This window comes from Rhinatrema bivittatum, chromosome 2 (genome assembly GCF_901001135.1).
Source record: "Rhinatrema bivittatum chromosome 2, aRhiBiv1.1, whole genome shotgun sequence".
Taxonomy (NCBI): domain Eukaryota; kingdom Metazoa; phylum Chordata; class Amphibia; order Gymnophiona; family Rhinatrematidae; genus Rhinatrema; species Rhinatrema bivittatum.
Genome location: NC_042616.1, coordinates 39,237,845 through 39,258,173, shown reverse-complemented (window position 1 = coordinate 39,258,173; position 20,329 = coordinate 39,237,845). Strand labels below are relative to the sequence as shown.

Genomic DNA, 20,329 nt, shown 5'->3' with positions numbered 1-20,329 from the left:
TTGAAGCGTTCAGACCCCTTCAATAGGGCCATCAACATGCATTTGCATGTTGCGGGCGCTATTAGGTTCGGGGGGGGGGGGGGGGGCGGGGCGTTTTGGACGCGCTATTACCCCTTACTGAATGGGGGATAAAGCTGGCTCGTCCGAATGCCAGCTAACAGTGTATCGGCCTGATAGCCCGGTAAATTCTGCCCGACATGGGACCGTGTTTCGGATGTGGAAACAATCCTTTTTCAAGGGCATACCGGAAACGAAGGCCGTCAAGCCATCATGTTGGAAGCGGACAAACTGAGTGCATGAAATAAATGAGCCCTTGAAAAAGGATTGTTTGCGACTGTGGGTGAATATTTACCATTGGTCCTATTCTGAATTATCATCATTTTAAGGTCTGTGTGCTTAGTGTTGACTCATAGAATAATAACATTGTTGACTCTTTTTCTTCTTCCTGGCTGTGACTATTTCTTTAGCCTTCAGTACAGAAAGACAAAGAGAGCTCAGCAGTGACCTCATCCGCGTCCCTTGTGTGTTGCGTGAAGCAGTGGCAGAGGGGCCAGCAGGGCGCGACATGAGGCGTGAGCTGCTGGGGAAGGACCGGGCACCTCGGCATTCTAGCCAGCGGAAGTCTCGCTCTCCAACGCATTTCTGGGGCGCTCTAGCTAGAGGAGGTCTCACTCTCTTGCGTAGTGCTGGGGCGCTCTAGCCCGAGGAGGTCTAACTCTCTTGCACATGAGGCACTCTAGCCCGAGGAGGTCTCACTCTCACATTCTTGCACCTAGAGGTGTTGCCCTAAGTGGGGAACCCGAAGGAGATTTTAGAGTTGAAACAAAGTCGCTAGATTTGAAGCTAAATTTGCTTCCAATCACGTTCACAATTTTAAGATCTCTATCAGGTTTGTAATAGCCGCCAGATCTGGAGATTAGATTGGTAACCCTGCTGCCGGGTGCAGACTGATGAAGTTTACTCTGAGGACCCAGACTGAAGACATCCGAAAAAGTGGAAAGAGAGATTCTCTTTCCTGAACTTCCTTCGCTAGCCCAGCACTGAGTAGACAAACGGCCTCTTCCCCTGCCTGAGAAAGAGCTCACAGTTCATTTTTTATCCTGAAAGCAGCAAAAGTAAAGAGGAAAATGCTTGCAGGAGCTTCTGCTCAGGTAGGAGATTGCCCCCCCACTTCCTGTCTTTTCAAACTGTTACTCTGAAAAATTGTTAATTTATTCCTGACTTTATGCTTGATGTAATAAAGGAAGCATTAAAACCGTGATCTAACAGCTACCATTCATTTCCTAACGTGCTGGCCAGAAAGATTTTTAACTTCCAATGCAATAAGATGCTGGAATGCTAATGGATCGAGAGTTAAAAAGTGCACGGACTTGCAGTATATGCAAACTGCCCCAAGTTAAAATGTGTGCTCGGTCTGCATAGACTGCACTTTTTTTTTAATGTAGGAGAGTCTTTGCAATGTTCCTAATTTAACTAAACAAGCACAAATTACGATTTCTGCACATTAAAATCATTTTATGTATACAAAGCATTATTTGTACTTGTTTTATACCCACAAAATATGAGTTAAGCCAGTGTATGTCTCTGCATTGCTGATGTACTTGTATGTTCGTGTGGGGAGGGAGGTGTTAATACCTTTTGTCTTCTATAGCAATGTTTCTCATCCATCTCCTGAAATTACCCAAATCCAGTTGTTTTTCAGGATTGCCACAATGAATGTGCGTGAGATAGATGTGCTTACCTTGGATCTCCAGTGTATGCAAATCATCTCATGCATATTCATTATGGATACCTTGAAAACCCAACTGGTTAGGTGTGCCTCCAGGAGTGGGTTGGGAAACACTCTTCTATAGTAGGGGATTTCAAAGCAAGGGTGTTAAGCATTATGCACAGTTTTAGATGCCATTTTTGTGTGCAAAACTCCTTGCTGCACTAGCAGGAAAGTTTGTGCACAAAAAATGTGTACACAACTATGAATAACTTTCAGGCTGATGCAGTACCAAGCACGAAAAAATGTGTGTCCAAACTGGGCGCACATTTTTTCAATGCCAGCACATTCCCCCTTTCCTGGGTGCCCGATGCAGTATGCAGATGAGCTGCTGGGCTAAAAAGGACGCACTAGGGCTACATTGTGCTTCACTAGCACGTCCATGACAGTGGGTGCCCAGGAGATGTGGCTGTGCATCAGATAGGAAAACAGACACTCAGTTAACGAGCATCCATTTTCCTAACCCATGCACAGCCACAGGTTAGGGAAACGGACATTCATAAATTGAGTGTCTGCTTTCCTATCCTGACTGCCGTCAAGGTTTTTATTTTTCATGCTGCTCCCTATGGTTCCCGCTGCGTAGTATCAGGAGGAAGCTAAGTAGGAGGTTGTGCACCCAGTTTGTGTTCCTGGTTGGGCGGCTGGTTGGACACCTTGTTGAGCACATCTGCCTGGGCGTTCACACGCGCACACTTATTTACGTGTGCTATCTGAGCAGCTCAGTTTTTGGGCGCTCATCGAGGCACAATTTTGAGCACCTAATTTTTGGACGCTTATAATTTTGGGCGCCTAGTTTTTTGCAGCACGAATACAGCTGGAGGTACTCTTATCAGACATCTGTTAAAGCGTACTGACAGACTGGTGCCTTTAGCAAAGAAGCCTAAGCGCCTTACCCTCTGTGCTGCTTGTCATATTTGGGCATCTCATCCTGGCGTTCCCTCTAACTTCTGTCAGTGCTATTTGGAGGCTCAGGGGAAATGGCCTTCGTCTGATTTTACTAAGCCTGGTTCTTCCCAGCCTGATGCGGGAATGGGAAAAGAGCTGCCAGAGGGGTCGCCTGATTTTGGAGCTCCACTAACTGGTTCATCAGCGGGACAAGGTAGTTCAGTGGGCACAGGACCGATGCCCCCTGGTTTTGGCATGGATCCCTCTGCCTTTTCTTGGGTGGAGGTTTTTCAAAGACTCCAGTCTCTTCCTAAAGTGTAGTCCCCGGCCCTGGCCAGTCTTAACAGGTCAGGCTAGCAGGTGGCCAAATCCTGTACGTCTGATGCAGTGGGTAAGAGGTCGGAGTACGTATAGATCTGCTGCGTGTCTCCCTGATGTGGACCCGGATGGCACAGATGATGAAGTCGATCCTTACCCCCAGGATCTTCAACGCCCAGTCCCTCACAAAGAAAACCCACATCCTTAATGACTACCTGCTAGATTCCAAACCAGACGTCTGTGCCATCACAGAAACCTGGTTAAAAAGTTCCGACACTCCCCTGATAAACCAACTACCGATACACCTCTATGACTTCTTCTCAATCCCAAGACACAAAAAAAGAGGAGGAGGGCTTCTACTAGCCACCAAGAAAGAACTCCAGCTCACACAGCAACCAGTCAAGTCTTCCTCAAAAAAACTGGAACTTGGTTTATTCAAATCAAAACACATCCAAATTCTTCTGGTTTACGCTCCACCAGGAATACTTGACACTGAAGCCTCCCCTCTCATAGAAACTATCGCCAAATACATCAATACAGACTCACCGGCTATGATATTGGGGGATTTCAATCTACATGTTGACGCATCGCCACTCTCTCCTATCTGCGAATCCTTCCTCTCCACACTCAGAGCTATGGGTTTTGAACAAATCATCAATAAACCTACCCACAAAGCAGGACACACGCTTGATCTCATATTCATTAACTCAAACCTGTCTTACAATAATGCCCCAGACTGCACCCCTGTACCCTGGTCAGATCACTCCCTGATATCAACTACTCTCGCTACTAAAGTAAATCCTATTAAAACTCAACCTCACTCTGCCATCCACTTCCGGAAAGTATGTCCCTCAGACATTCTTAGTGAACATCTAACTAAAGATCTTCCTAAATTGGATATCTCCAACCCCAACTCTGCTCTTCTTTCCTGGAGCAGTATCACGGAATCAATAGCCAACAAACTCTGCCCGAAAATGACAAAATCCATCAATTGGTCACAAAAAAAGAAACAACCCTGGTACTCCCCAGAACTTAAACAAATGAAGCTAGACCTCAGACACAAAGAAGGCACATGGCGTAAGAACCCCAACACCACAACACTTTCGGATTACAAACATACCCTCCATCTCTACAAGACCTCTCTTATACAGACAAAAAAATAATTCTATGCAAGCAGAATCCACGATATACAATATGATGCCAGGGCTCTATTTTCCTTCGTATCCCAACTCACAAAACCCGCTGCCCCCACCATCCCGGATGAACAAGCTCAATCTAAAGCCAATGAACTTGCACGCTTCTTTCAAGATAAAATTACAAACACACTCGCACTCCTCCCCACTAACACAATCCCCCCCCGACCCTCAACTCTAACCCCACCCATTGTCCCAGAGACATCCTTGACTCCTTCGAACCGACTACCACTCTGGAGATAGAATCCACCCTTAAGAAAATGAAACCTTCCAGCCATCCGACAGATCACATCCCAACTAAACTTCTGCTCCTCATCCCCAGCACCATCTCCAGATCTCTAACCAACATCATAAACTGCTCTCTAGCCCAAGGAATCTACCCGGATGAGCTAAAAACTGCATCTCTCAAACCCCTCTTGAAGAAACCCAATCTGGATACAAAAGAACTCTACAATTTCAGACCCATATCCAACCTTCCGTTTCTAGCGAAGCTCACAGAGAAAATTGTGAACACACAACTTTCTAACTACCTTGAGGAAAACAAAATACTATACCCGTCACAGTATGGTTTCTGGAAATCCTCCAGCACAGAAACCCTTCTCATCTCCCTATCAGACCACATCCTCTTAGGTCTTGACAAAGGACTTTCATACCTACTGGTCCTCCTAGATATCTCAGCGGCTTTCGATACGGTAAACCATGCCATCCTGCTAAACCGTCTATCAGACATTGGAATTGCGGGTCTCGCCCTCAGATGGTTCAACTCTTTCCTCAACAACAGAAGCTACAAGGTTAGAGTCTATCCCTTCAAACTCTATCCCTTCAAACCTCAGACTTGAAACATGCATCTCAACCTTCAAAAAAAGACTAAAGACATGGATATTCACACAAGCATTCCCGGACTCAAACTGATCTACCTTCCACGCCAATCCTTACCTTCACATACACCATGACTAACCTTCTTGTTTGAATTTTATATTATTTTACACTATCGTTACATGTTTGAATTAATAACCTGTCCTTTCTCTTCTCTCTCTGCCAAGTTCTAATCTCCCTGTTATTTGTAACTGCCTTTTTCCGCACCATTGTTTTAGTTTTGTTTACGATGCACACTTGTTTTAATGTGAACCAGCATGATGGGACTGCGTTCTCGAATGCCGGTATATAAAAACCCTAAATAAAATATAAATATAGAGTCAACAACAAAGAATCGCCAAGTTATAAATCAACGCTAGGCGTCCCACAAGGCTCTTCGTTATCTCCAACCCTCTTCAATATCTACTTACTACCTCTCTGCCATCTGCTCACTAACCTAAAATTAACACACTACCTATATGCAGATGATGTTCAGATATTGATCCCCATAAAAGAATCCCTGCAAAAAACGCTTGACTACTGGGAAAATTGCCTGAAATCCATAAAAAGTCTCCTCTCTAGCTTGAATCTGGTTCTCAACGCATCCAAGACGGAAATCCTTCTTATCTCCCCTGAGCACTCGATTAACACCGATCTTACAGCTCCTGACACACGGATTTCTCAAACAAGAGATTTAGGAGTCATTTTAGACAATCATCTGAATTTAAAGAAATCAATTAATAATATCACCAAGGACTGCTTCTATAAGCTTCAAGTTCTAAAAAGAATTAAACCACTTCTCCATTTCCAGGACTTCAGAACCGTCCTTCAATCTACATTATTCTCGAAAACTGACTACTGTAATGCTTTACTCCTGGGGCTCCCCATTTCAGCAACAAAACCTCTACAAATGCTTCAGAACACAGCAGCCAGAATCTTAACCAACACTAACTGACATGCTCACATCACCCCCATCCTCCGAAAACCTACACTGGCTGCCAATAAAATACAGAATTCTACATAAAGCACTCACCATAATCCACAAAACCATCCACAAACAGCTCACACTGGACCTTCAGACCCCTTTCAAACACCATGCTTCCGAAAGACCCATCAGAGAGGCATATAAAGGAACCCTTCAAGTCCCACCTACTAAATCCACACGTCTAACATCCACCAAAGAACGTTCCTTCTCCACAGCAGGCCCAGTCCTTTGGAACAAACTACCAACTGACCTAAGACTGGAACCTTGCCTCCTTACCTTTCGAAGAAAACTCAAGACGTGGCTTTTCCTCCAAGCCTTTCCCTAACTCAAATATCTAGTCAGACTCAGCACAAGGAATTGAATGTTTTCTAATCTCATAACCTGACTTTTATAATTTATATGTAGTTTTTCCTCTCTGTGTACTTCCTAGCTACTATAGCTCCCAAGTTCAATCCCCTTGTTATATGTAACTTTACTTGTTTCTGCCTGCTTGTTTGGTTACTCTGGTTTATCCCCTAGTTCCATGTAAACCGGCCTGATATGAATCCCACTCATGAAGTCTGGTATAGAAATATGTTAAATAAATAAAGATGGGGAAATTCCTCCAGGATTGGAGCTGTATAGAACTATGTTGTGTTTCTTTCATAGAGATGAGTTACCGGCTCTGATTTCCAAGACATTAAAGATACTGGGAGTACCTGGGGCTGAATCCATGTCTGAGCCAAAGAAAGATCCCATTTTGTTTCCTTTGCGTAAAGCCTCTTGTTTCTTCCCTAATATGGAGGGCATTCAAGAATTGATTGATCTTCAATGGGCATCCCGGAAGTTCATTTTAAAGGGGAACGAGCCTTGGAAGGACTGTACTCCCTGGATCCAGCTGTGAGAGAGCAATTGCACTTTCCGAAAGTGGATGTGCTTGTGTATGCCGTTACCAAGCAGACAACTATCCCCATAGAAGGGGGAGCAGCTTTGAAGGATGCATAGGATAGGAGAATTGAGGCCATCCTTAAGCAGGCTTTTGAAGCAATTGCAATGAATTTGCAGATAGCTTCTTGTTGTTCCCTGGTGGCTCGCTCTTGTTTACTTCTTTCTCAGGAGGTCGATGGATCTGGTGTGAATTCCAGGGCAGTGATGGAAGCAGCAGCCGCCTTCTTGGCAGTTGCAGGCTGCGATTTGGTCTGCAATTCAGCCAGAGGGGTGGCTTTGGTAATAGCGACCAGCATCAGCTATGACTGAGAAATTGATCAGCCGATACAACCACAGAGTCTAACCTTACAGGTTGCCTTTTAAAGGCTCGCTTTTGTTTGGGAGCGAGCTAGAGAAAATGGTCGATAAGTGGGGAGAGTCCCAGGTTCCTTGGTTACCAGAGGATAAGAAACAGACGCTGTACTCCTTCAGAGAGATCGTACTAGGGGATCCAAACTTTTTCGACCCTACAGAGGAGCGGCCTTTCAGAAGGATCAACCTTTGGGTAGGTCTCAGTCCTTTCGTCCCAGGCAACTCTGATAGGGTGCAGGCTCAGGTAGTGGAGCCCCCCCCCCCACCCCCCAAGCATCACAATGAAGGTGTGCCAACCCATCACTGGGAAAAGGAGATGGGGGGAGAGGTCGCCTCTTTTTTTTTTATCGGAGATGGGTCAAAATCACATCAGGCAGTGGGTTCTGCAGGAGATAAGAGATGGCTATGCGCTAGAGTTTCGCAGTGTTCATTGGGATGTTTTCATGGTGTCTCCCTGCATCTCTCTGCAGATGAGACAGGCAGTGGAGTGTACATTGTCAAGACTCAGCCTGAGGGTTGTGATTCCAGTGCCCATGTCTCAAGAAAATACGGGCCGATATTCCATTTATTTCATTGTGCCCAAGAAGGAGGGCTCTTTATGCGCCATCCTAGATCTTAAGGGGGTCAACCTTCATTTGCGGGTGACTCTTTTGCATGGAAACCTTGCACTCAGTGATAATGACCATGTATTCGGGGGAGTTTCTAACGTGTCTGGACTTGGCCGAGGCAGACCTGCATATTCTCATCCGGCTAGAGCATCAACTATTTAACCGGTATGATGTTTGCATACTAATACCGGTATATAAAAGTTTTAAATAAATAAATAAATAAATAAACTATTTCAGTTTTTTTAGGTTTTGGGGCATCATTATCAGTTTCGAGCTCTACCTTTTGGTTTGGCCACTGCACCCAGAACCTTTTCCAAGGTTATGGTGGCAGTGCAGTGGAGTTGAGAAAGGATGGGATTCTAGTACATCCATACTTAGACGACTGGCTGATTTGAGCCAAGAGTCTGGAAGAGAGACTTCGCATCTCACACAAGGTGGTCTCCTTCTTGCAGGAGTTAGGTTGGGTGGTGAACTTGGCCAAATGCACTCTTCAGCCATCACGGTCACTAGAGTATCTTTGTGTTAGGCTCGACATGAAGCAGGGCAGGGTGTTTCTGTCAGAGGGCCGTAATCAGAAGCTGTTGGCGCAGGTGCATCTAACGAACATGATTCAGCTGACAGTGTGGTCTAATCTCCAGGCAACCCTGGAGGTGGTGCCATGGGCAAGAGCGCATATGCGTCTTCTTCAGTGCACTCTGCTGTCTCATTGGAGCCCACAGTCTCAAGACTATTTGATTTGGCTTCACCTAGTAATGGAGGTGTGCATACACTTGCAGTGGTGGTTACAAGTGTATCATCTAAGAAAGGGCTTTCCCTAAGATTACTCACGACGGATGTGAGCCTCCAGGGTTGGGGAATTCACTGTTAGGAGATGACAGCGCAAGAGCGCTAGAGTACAGAAGAGATTCTCTGGAGCATCAATCAACTGGAAGGCCAGTTGGCATGCTTGCAATTTAGCAACAGATTGCAGGGTCAAGCGATCCGGATAATGTTGGACAATGCAACGACAGTGGCTTACATCAGTTGGAAGGGAGGAACCAAGAGACAGCAAGTGTCGCAGGAAATAGCCCAATTTGTGGCATGAGTGGAACAGACAGCAGACAGTCTGGATCCAGGAGAATGGGAATTGTCAGATGAGGCGTTTCAGCTAGTAGTGTATTACTGGGGTCTTCAGTTTCTGGACCTGCTGGCAACTTCTCGCAATGCAAAGGTTCCTCATTTCTTCAGTTGCAGGAGAGATCCAAAGTCCTTGGGCATTGATGCCCTTGTGCTGGAGTGGCTGGAGGGCAAGATGCTGTATGCTTTTCCCACATGGCCTACGTTGGGTAGAGTGATTAAGAGAATCGAGATTCACATAGGGATGGTACTTCTAGTGGCACTGGATTGGCCCAGAAGGCTCCTGGTGGATTCTCCCCTCCAGTTTCCATCTCACAGGGATCTTTATGACAGGGATCTGTTCTTCACGAAGATCTGACTTGATTTTGTCTTACGGTATGGCCCTTGAGAGGGCTCGAGTGCTGAAGTGGGGATATTCCACTGCAGTGATTGCCACCTTTCTGCAAGCAAGAAAGTTCTCTACTTCCTTAGCCTATGTGCAAGTTTGGCGAGTGTTTGAGGCTTAGTGCAAACATCAAAGGGTTCCTCCTTATTCGGTTAAGATTCCTCTCATTTTGGAATTTTTGCAGGATGGATTGAATAAAGGATTGGCCCTTAATTCATTAAAGGTATAGGTAGCGACTCTTGCCTGTTTCCAAGATCAGGTGAATGGTGGACCCTTGGTACAGCAGGCAGTTTTTTAAAAGGAATGAAGCATCTTCGTCCTCCTTTGCAATTACTGGTGCCTTTGTGGAGTCTTAATCTAGTTTTGGATTTTTTGGTGGGCCCTACTTTTCAACCAATGTATAGCCTTTCCTTGAGGCTACTGACCTTGAAGACGGTGTTTCTTGAGCAGTTTGTTCTATGCCTAGAGTATCCGAACTGCAGTCCTTGTCTTGTCTGGAGCCGTTTTTACAGGTGACTCCGGAGGTGATATAGCTGCATATTGTTCTTTTTTGCCAAAAGTGGTCTTGGATTTTCACTTAAATCAGTCAATTTCCCTGCCGTCTCTGGACAGGGAAAGAGATGCGGAGGAATATCACTTGTCGAGGCATATCTTGAGGTGTTTGGAGGTTTCTAAATCTTTCTAAATCTTTCAGGAAGACGGATAGCCTGTTTGTTCTCCACAGTGGGAGTAAACAGGGTGAGCCAACATTGCAGACTACAATAGCCCACTGGATTAAGCTGATAGTTACGGCCAAGTATGTGGATGCTGAGAGCCATGGCCTAGTCAGGTTAGGGAACATTCCACTAGGGCTCAGGCAGTGTCATGGGTGGAGGTTAGATTGCTGTCTCCTGTCGACATTTGCCGAGCTGCGATGTGGTCATCCTTACACACCGTTTCCAGGCATTACCGCCTGGATGTGCAGGCCTGGGAGGACCTAACCTTTGCGCATGTGATGTAGATCGGACTATGGGCAGCCTCCTGTCCTGTTCGGAAGTAGCTTTGGAACATCCTACTGGTTTTGGATCCATCTGTTCATATCCTAAGAAAGGAGATATTACTACTTACCTGGTAATTTCTTTTTCTTTAATTAGGACAGGTGGATCCATCTTAGTGCCCTTGGCTGCCGGATGGTTGTGCTATTGTCCTCCTGCATTGCTGCGGTTACCAAGGGTTACTGGTAAATGTTACGCCATTCCCTAGTTTAGTGTTATTACACTCCTTGTCTGATCGCAGTGTTTTCCTGTTAGCTAAGTGCTGGAATGGTTATCTGTTAATCAAGTTTTGTTAGTTTGTCCACAGCTGACTTTTGCAGTGATGTCAGCTTTGCTCCATCTCCATCTGCTGGTAGAGGTGCATAAACCACATTTTTGGATCTACCTGTCCTAACTAAAGAAAAGGAAATTATCAGGTAAGTAGTAATTTCTCCTTATTGCATGGGGAGTTCTTGTAGTGCTGTCCTACTTATTGATATATATTTTTTTCCAGCTTCTGTGTTTAATTGGTTTTCATTTGCTGCAGTCCTGCTCTTGGACTGTTTTGTAGCTGAATTACATGCAGGCTGGGAATTAGGCATATGCAAGCAAAATAAAGGAACTGCCTGCCATACCAAATTCTTATACATGCTGGAGCATTGCCAAAGATTGCACAGTCTAGGCCTGCTTCCATTATTCTCTTCATTTGGGTAGCAATAATGAGAACTTGAGCTACACGCAGGGTGGGGCCTGTTAGCCAGTACCCATTTCCCTGTTACCAGGAAGCCAATTCTGGAGTGGGCCAGGGAACCACATTAATTAGTTTAGCTCAGGTTCTTGCTGTGAACCCCGATGAAGAGTATGGTCAAGGGAAGACAAGAATACTGGGGAGGAAGAGGGAATCTTTTTACACGCACACAACCTCTGATGATTTCTAGGGGAGAAACCCCTTATGGATGCCAAGGTTTCAATTTGACCCTGATTATGGACACACAGAGAACTCTCTCTCTGCCCTGTTGAACCCCAGTGCTCTAAGGTCTCCTAAAATATAATCCGCCTCTGGAAATCTGTGTTATGTGAGTGTAAATAAATTACAACCCCTACTAGGGTGACCAGAAAGCCTGATTTTGAAAGTAATTGTGCAAAGTCTGATTACAGAGGTAGGAGGACAGTGTAAAGTCCTGACAGGGTTACACAAACCCCCCAACTCATCAGCACCAAAGCAAAAAGGAAGTGCCATTAGTTGTGCCATCTTTAAAGTATTCAACCTCAATCCCCCCCCCCCCCCCAGCTGACAGAAGGAGTCGCGTTTAAGTGAGCGCAAATCTCCTGCTGTGGCGGGGGTCAGTCTCATAGCTCTCATCATGAGATTATCCCTGCAAAAGCAGAAGATAATATTGCTTAAATGTGACTATGGCAGCTGCCCTTTCATGCCACAAACATTGTCAGAGTTTGATGGGGAAGGGTACATTGCCCCCAGAACAAGAGGACCCGGCAGGCCCCGAGCAGAGCCCATCACAATGGCGGACGAAGAAATGAAACAGTCCCGGTGGCTGCCAGCAAAGCCTATGCTGAAGGTGGCCAAAGAAAATCCCTGAAGAGATAGGGAAGACCTGAGAGCAAGTGTGGATGGATGGGTGGGTGGGTGTGTGTGTTTATGTGTGGCAGAGAGTGGGTGTCTTTGTGTAACAGAACTTGTGAGAGTGAGATAAGTATGTATTTGGGGAACAGAGTGGGAGTGTGGATGGGTGAGTATGTTTGGGATACAGCAGGGAATGCAGATGGGTGCGTGTGTTTGGGAGAGAGCGGATGAGTGCGTGTGTTTGGGAGAGAGCGGGATGAATGCGTGTGTTTGGGAGAGAGCCGGATGAGTGCGTGTCTTTGGGAGAGAGTGGATGAGTGCTTGTGTTGAGAGCGGGTGAGTGCGTGTCTTTGGGAGAGAGCGGGTGAGTGCGTGTCTTTGGGAGAGAGCGGATGAGTGCGTGTGTTTGGGAGAGAGCCGGATGAGTGCATGTGTTTGGGAGAGAGCGGATGAGTGCTTGTGTTGAGAGCGGATGAGTGCGTGTCTTTGGGAGAGAGTGGATGAGTGCTTGTGTTGAGAGCGGATGAGTGCGTGTCTTTGGGAGAGAGCGGGTGAGTGCGTGTCTTTGGGAGAGAGCGGGTGAGTGCGTGTGTTGAGAGTGGATGAGTGCTTGTCTTTGGGAGAGAGCGGATGAGTGCGTGTGTTGAGAGCGGATGAGTGCGTGTGGGAGAGAGCGGATGAGTGCGTGTGGGAGAGAGCGGATGAGTGCGTGTGTTGAGCGGATGAGTGCGTGTGGGAGAGAGCGGATGAGTGCGTGTCTTTGGGAGAGAGCGGTTGAGTGCGTGTGGGAGAGAGCGGATGAGTGAGTGCGTGTGGAGAGAGCGGATGAGTGCGTGTCTTTGGGAGAGAGCGGATGAGTGAGTGCGTGTGGGAGAGAGCGGATGAGTGAGTGCGTGTGTTGAGAGCGGATGAGTGCGTGCGCATGGGAGAGAGCGGATGAGTGCGTGTGCTTGGGAGAGAGCAGAAATGCGGATGGGCACATATATTTAGGAGAGAACAGGAATGTGGATCGGCACTTGTGATTGGGACGGAGCGGGAGTGTGTATGGGTGCATGTGATTGGGACGGAGCGGGAGTGTGTATGGGTGCATGTGTTTGGGAGAAGGCTTTAAGTTTATTGATTTTTATATACCGTTGCCTCGGTGGGGACCTTCACAACGGTTTACAAACCAGTGGAAGCAGGGAAATAAAATAATTCAGTTAAAAATAATTAAATATTATAAAAAAGGATAGTTAAGAATTAATGAACACATCAAATATAAAAATACTAAAAAAAAAAAAAACCCCAGTTATTACAAAGTGAACATAAAAAGCATAAAATGGTAATAAGATAAATAATCTTTAAACATCATAAAGAAAACATAAATACCGTAAAAACCCAAAGATCGTTACTTAGTTGTGTCCGCATATACAATTCTGTTACAATTAAAAGAAAGGTGAGGATCACTAATTAGTTATGTCCGCGTAAGCACGTTCAAACTCTCTCCAGCTTGTAAACTGTATAATCTCTCTGTTTTGGGGTTAGCTGGCAGAAATAATCTATTCAAACTAAAATATTGGGGCATAAAGACTGTTTTTTAAAACAATTGACCAAAAAGCAAAGATAACCGTCCAGAAGTGACGTAATCTAAGTGAATTGGGTGTGTCTCAGGCCTTGAGGAAGGTAATCAGAGTAGGAGAAACCATTGTCCTGTGCACACGCTGGAGTGATTTCCCTTGGAGGACGTGTATATTCATTGTGCAACCTGCATTGTGGCTTAAGTAATTCTGCTTATTGCTTTGAACCTGCATCGTGGCTAAGTATTTCAGATTATTCTTGAAGTTGTGTAGAAAGCTTCTGTGCCTATTTATAGTGTGTTTCATTTCTTTATAGTAAGAAATTATTCCAGTAAGTTCATTTGCTGTTTGCTTGCACAGGGCTTACTGCTTTGTATTTGTGCAGAAAGCCTCTGTGCCTAATTCCTGCCTGTTTTAATTTTCTTTATAGTAAGATAATAATTTTCTAGTAAGTTAAATTGCTGTTTGTTGCACAAAGTTAGAAACCCCCCCCCCCCAACAAAAACTCTCTCCAGCTTGTAAACTGTATAATCTCTCTGTTTTGGGGTTAGCTGGCAGAAATAATCTATTCAAACTAAAATATTGGGGCATAAAGACTGTTTTTTAATACAATTGACCAAAAAGCAAAGATAACCGTCCAGAAGTGCCCTGCTTTACCCAGCTTGTCCCAGGCTTAACTGTTTAACTCCCACCCACCCTACCCCTCTACCCACCCACCCCTGGGGCTTGTTTTCTAATATAGACTGCCTAACTTGCCATTGGCAGCGACATAAATTAGTACATTGGTAACAGTCAAGGACATACAAATCATAAATTACCAAGATGAGGACTATCCAATGTAACTGCTGTGGAGCCTTTATTTTGAGGGAAAGCATCTGGAAACATAGAGCTTGCCCAATTTGTGCACAACTCTCTTCCCTGAAAAAGGAGTTGACTGACATTAAAAATCAATTAGCTTCAATTAAAAATAATACACCCACATTGCATTACTCAGAATATAATTCCCCAATATCACAGAAAAACCAGGAGTCAAGAAAAGGAAATTCATTAGGCTCAGGAAGGACCCACAGTCACCCATTCTTGACAGAAGAGCAGTCAACAGGTATACCCCCCCACTCAAACAGGTCATTAAGAAACGCTTTAAAATCCAGGAATACAGTGGGCTCTGGTAGAATTAGACCTGTGATGAGGAGACACACAATGTACCAAATGCAAAAAGAACAAGCCTTCTCTATATTAAAAACTGAAGAAGTTCATGAGAAAAACATTGAAGTGTTACCAGAAAAGAGGGAAAAAACACAATGCATGCAGTATTTCAGGATCCATAACCAAAAGAAAAATCTAATTGAGAGGAATAACTCTGTCAACAGTGGCACAACTACAAAAAGAAAGAGTGTAGTGAATAACAAATCTCAACTAATATCTTATAAGGAGTCCAGGAAATGTAATAACCTTAAAGAGAGTACCTGGAAGGTAATGACCACAAATGCTCATAGTTTGGGAAATAAAATCCCAGATCTGCAGGCCCTAATGGCTGAGGCAGAATTAGACATTGTTGCTATAACAGAAACATGGTTCACAGAATCTCATGAATGGGATACAACAATACCAGGCTACAACTTGTTAAGGAAGGACAGAAAGGATAGAAAAGGGGGAGGTGTGGCTCTTTATGTCAGACAAAACATCCAAGCAACTGAGCTACAAGGAAGTTGGGGTAAGGAAGAAGCTCTATGGCTCGACCTAAAAAAAGATGACGGAGCATCCATTTATATTGGAGTGGTTTACAGGCCTCCAAACCAAAAGGAAGAGCTGGACAGAGAGCTGGTTGAAGACATCCATAAGATAGGTAAGAAGGGAGAAGTGGTGATCATGGGTGACTTTAATATGCCAGATGTAGACTGGAAAATCCCATCTGCAGAAACTAAAAATAGTAGAGCGATAGTGGATGCCATGCAAGTATCTTTGTTCAAACAAATGGTGTTGGAACCCACGAGAGAAGGAGCTATACTCGACTTAGTGCTCACTAATGCAGATAATGTCTCAGATGTCCAGGTGGGAGCCCACCTCAGCAGCAGTGACCATCAAACGGTATGGTTTAATATCAATAAACGAATAGGGAAAAGAACCACAAAGACCCGAGTTTTACAGTTCAAAAACACAGACTTTGAGGAAATGGGTAAGTACCTGGAGGAAGAACTAAAAGGATGGGAGAACGAGAGAGATGTGGATCAGCAGTGGACCAATCTAAAAGGAGCAATCACCAAGGCAACTGCTCTATATGTTAGAAATGTAAAGAAAAGCAAAAGGAAACTGAAACCTATCTGGTTCTCAAAGGAGGTGGCTGACAAAATTAAAGCTAAAAGAACAGCATTCAAGATATATAAAAGATCCCAAAGGGAGGAGCACAAAGAAGCATATTTGAATCAACTGAGGGAGACAAAGAAATTAATCAAGTTGGCAAAAAGTCAAGCGGAAGAGAGGATTGCCAAGGAGATAAAAAATGGTGACAAAACATTTTTCAGATACATCAGCGAAAAGAGAAAGGTCCAAAGTGGTATAGCAAAATTGAAAGGTGGTAATGATCAATGTGTGGAGAGTGACGAAGAAATGGCAGAAATATTAAACGAATACTTCAGCTCTGTGTTCACTAAAGAAGACCCTGGAGAAGGACCATCTCTACACAACAAGAAACTGGAGGGAAGTGGAATAGATGAAAATCCTTTCACAGTAGAAAATGTGTGGGAAGAGCTAAAGAACCTAAAAGTGGACAAAGCCATGGGGCCTGATGGTATTCATCCAAGGATATTGAGGGAGCTCAGAGATGTTCTGGCGGCTCCACTGTGTGACCTGTTCAATAGATCCCTAGAAACGGGAGTGGTGCCGAGTGATTGGAGAAGAGCGGTGGTGGTCCTGCTTCACAAGAGTGGCAACAGGGAGGAGGCTGGAAACTACAGACCAGTTAGCCTCACTTCAGTGGTGGGAAAAGTAATGGAGTCACTGCTGAAAGAGAGAATAGTGAACAATCTACAGTCCGGAGAATCGATGGACCAGAGGCAACATGGATTCACCAGGGGAAGATCCTGTCAGACAAATCTGATTGACTTTTTTGACTGGGTAACCAAGGAATTGGATCAAGGAAGAGCACTCGATATCATATACTTGGATTTCAGCAAAGCTTTTGATACGGTTCCGCACAGGAGACTGGTGAATAAAACGAGAAGCTTGGGAGTGAGTGCCGATGTGGTGACCTGGATTGCAAATTGGTTGACGGACAGAAGACAATGTGTGATGGTAAATGGAACCTTCTCTGAGGAGAGAGCGGTTATAAGTGGTGTACCGCAAGGATCGGTGTTGGGACCGGTCCTGTTCAATATCTTTGTGAGCGACATTGCGGACGGGATTGAAGGTAAGGTTTGTCTTTTTGCGGATGACACTAAGATCTGCAACAGAGTGGATACGCCGGAAGGAGTGGAGAGAATGAGATGGGATCTAAGGAAACTGGAAGAGTGGTCAAAGACATGGCAGCTGAGATTCAATGCAAAGAAATGCAAAGTCATGCAAATGGGGAGTGGAAATCCGAATGAAATGTATTCGATGGGGGGGGGAAGGCTGATGTGCACGGAGCAGGAGAGGGACCTTGGGGTGATAGTATCTAATGATATGAAGTCTGCGAAACAATGCGACAAGGCGATAGCAAAAGCCAGAAGAATGCTGGGCTGCATAGAGAGAGGAATATCGAGTAAGAAAAGGGAAGTGATTATTCCCCTGTACAGGTCCTTGGTGAGGCCTCACCTGGAGTACTGTGTTCAGTTCTGGAGACCGTATCTTCAAAAAGACAAAGACAAGATGGAAGCGGTACAGAGAAGGGCGACCAGGAAGGTGGAGGATCTTCATCGGATGACGTACGAGGAGAGATTGAAGAATCTAAATATGTACACCCTGGAGGAGAGGAGGAGCAGAGGTGATATGATACAGACTTTCAGATACTTGAAAGGTTTTAATGATCCAAAGACAACGACAAACCTTTTCCGTAGGAAGAAAATCAGCAGAACCAGGGATCACGATTTGAAGCTCCAGGGAGGAAGATTCAGAACCAATGTCAGGAAGTATTTCTTCACGGAGAGGGTGGTGGATGCCTGGAATGCCCTTCCGGAGGAAGTGGTGAAGACCAGAACTGTGAGGGACTTCAAAGGGGCGTGGGATAAACACTGTGGATCCATAAAGTCAAGAGACCGCCAATGTAGAGTGGGTGGCTCACCAGAAAGATGGCTACTGCCCGGAGACAATACCCTTATTAAATAAACATACAGATGCTTACTGTGACTCCAACATCGCTCTAAGCTTCAACGGCAAGAGGAAATGTGGAAAAAAGGATTTGCTATCACAAAGAGGGGAGTAGCTGGCTTGTTACGGTGGTTACTACCCCAAACCAAATAAGCCTAATACTTCACTTTCCAAGCATATACAGCATAGTTCTCTGCTTCAACGGCAGGGGAGAAGATAAGAGGGTTCGCACTCACAAAGCGGGGAGTAGCTGGCTTATTACGGCAGTTACTACCCCAAACCAAATGTGCCTGATACTTCGCTTTCGATGCATATCCAGCATGGCTCTCTGCTTCATGGCATGGGAGAGGCTGATACATCAAGCATTTCCAGCATAGCTCTCTGCTTCAACAGCAGGGGAATAAGAAAAGCTGAGGCTTCACGCATATCCAGAATAGCTTCAACTGCAGGGGAGAAGAAAAAAAAAAAAAAAAAAAAAAAGGATTCGCACTCACAAAGCAGGGAGTAGCTGGCTTGTTACGGCGGTTACTACCCTAAACCAAAAGGGCCTGATACTTCACTTTCAATGCATAACCAACATGGCTCTCCACTTCAACGGCAGGAGAGAAGAAAAACAACCAATAGGGGCTGTATGACATAGTCTGGGTAAAGGGAATAAACATGGGTGCAGCTTGCTTATTGCAGCAGTTACTACCCCTACTACCCCTAACTAATCAAGCTAGGTATTTCAATTGGATGCAGCTCCATCACTGCTCTCTACATTAATGGTGGGGGTGGAAGGGAAATAGAACCAAGAGTTAAGAGAAAATGATAAGTATGAGAGAAAAAAATGTGTGAAGCTTGCTGGGCAGACTGGATGGGCCGTTTGGTCTTCTTCTGCCGTCATTTCTATGTTTCTATGTTTCTATGTCTTTAGCTCGCTCTTAAACTTCTTGCAATCTGCTTGAAGTCTTGGTTGCGTAGGTAATGTATTTCAAAGCTCTTTCGCGGACCTGACTTAGATGGGCAGACCTTATTGATGGGATATTTAATAGAGCTTTGTCTGCCGACCTGAGGTTTCTCTGAGGGACATGCAGTCGAATGGCTGTATTGAGCCATTCTGTTTCTTCACCGTAGATGATGTTGCTGTATAATACATGCTGTTTTGTACTGAACCCGGTATGTGATGGACAGCCAATGGAGTTCAATTGGCACTGATGTAATATGGTCACATTTTCTTTTATTTGTCAATATTCTGGCGACAGCATTCTGTAACACCTGTAATGGGCAAGGTGTGGAAAGAGGAAGACCCAGAAGTAATGAATTGCAGTAATCAATATTCGAAATACCCCCAATATATGATGGGTGAGTGTGGGAGTGTTTGGGAATGAATAGGAAAGTGAATGGATGGGTGCATGTGTGGGAGAGAGTGGGAGTTTAACTGGATGGGTGCTTGTGGACGGGAGTGAGGATGTGGGAGTGAGCATGTGGGAGTGAGGATGGTTGGTTATGTGATAGAATGGGAGTGTGGAATGGTTTGGTGTATGGGAGAGAGTGGGAGTGTGGGGTTGAGTGCATGTGTGAGATGGTGTGGGTTTGTGGAAGTGTAGATGGGTAAGTGCTTGTTGGAGAGTGGGAGTGTGGTTGGGTGTCTGTGTGTGATTAGGGATAGGTGGAACCATGCGGGAGAGAGCAGGAGTGTGGATGGTGGGTGCATGTGTGAGTTTTGCGACCATCGCTGCCCGACGTCTCCATTACTTCGTGTTGTGAAGAATAGACATCTCTATTCTTCACAACACGCTCTACAAAAACAACTCCCCCTGGCTTAAGGAAATGCCCCACTTCCACCTCTCAACCCGCCAGACAAGATCCACCCCTACAGGCACCCTTCACCCCCCCCCCCTCAAAACAGCCCGCCTCTCCACCACCAGAGAAAGAGCCTTCACCATCGCAGGCCCCGCCCTCTGGAACTCCCTCCCCACACACCTCCGTCTTGAACCCTCACTACCCAATTTCAAAAAAGGCATTAAGACCTGGCTCTTCAGACAGGCCTACCCCGAAACCAACCCCTCATAATCAACCCCCCTGAAACCCCCCCCAGTCACACCCCCCTGCAACCCATCTACCCACCCTTTACCCACCCTATACACCCCCCCACCCACCATACACCTCATCGCACCATAGTTACCGTACAATCTGTACAACCTGTGTGTTAAAAGTTAAAATTAGTTATTTTATTACCTGCCATAACTGCTGTAAATAATCTAATATTTTATATATATTTGTTTAAATGTTAAATAAGTTATCTTTTATAACCTGCCATAACTGCTGTAAATAAGCTACCATATATATCCTCTATATAATCTACCGTATATATCCTTCATTAACCGCTGTAATTTAGCGACAATGTTTAACCCTCGTTAATTAGTCTCTCATGTAAATACTGCTACGTTCCTTTTACCTTCTCAGCTGCTATCTTTCCTCCTTTACCTTCTCCCCCTCTCTCCCCCCCTCTTTTCACTCC

General features: G+C 45.1%; 1 protein-coding gene across 2 annotated transcripts in view; it reads left to right on the top strand.

Annotated features, from left to right (window-relative positions):
• Positions 1-488: 488 nt before the first annotated feature.
• Positions 489-20,329, top strand: part of LOC115083878 (gastrula zinc finger protein XlCGF57.1-like) — a 56,778-nt gene continuing 36,937 nt past the window's right edge. The window contains exon 1 of one of the 2 annotated variants that reach the window (XM_029587932.1): positions 489-1,151. In XM_029587932.1, the coding sequence (XP_029443792.1) occupies positions 1,128-1,151 (24 nt within the window). In that variant the 5' untranslated portion in view covers positions 489-1,127. The remainder of the gene's footprint in view (positions 1,152-20,329) is intronic. The other variant, XM_029587931.1, reaches the window with a different exon arrangement.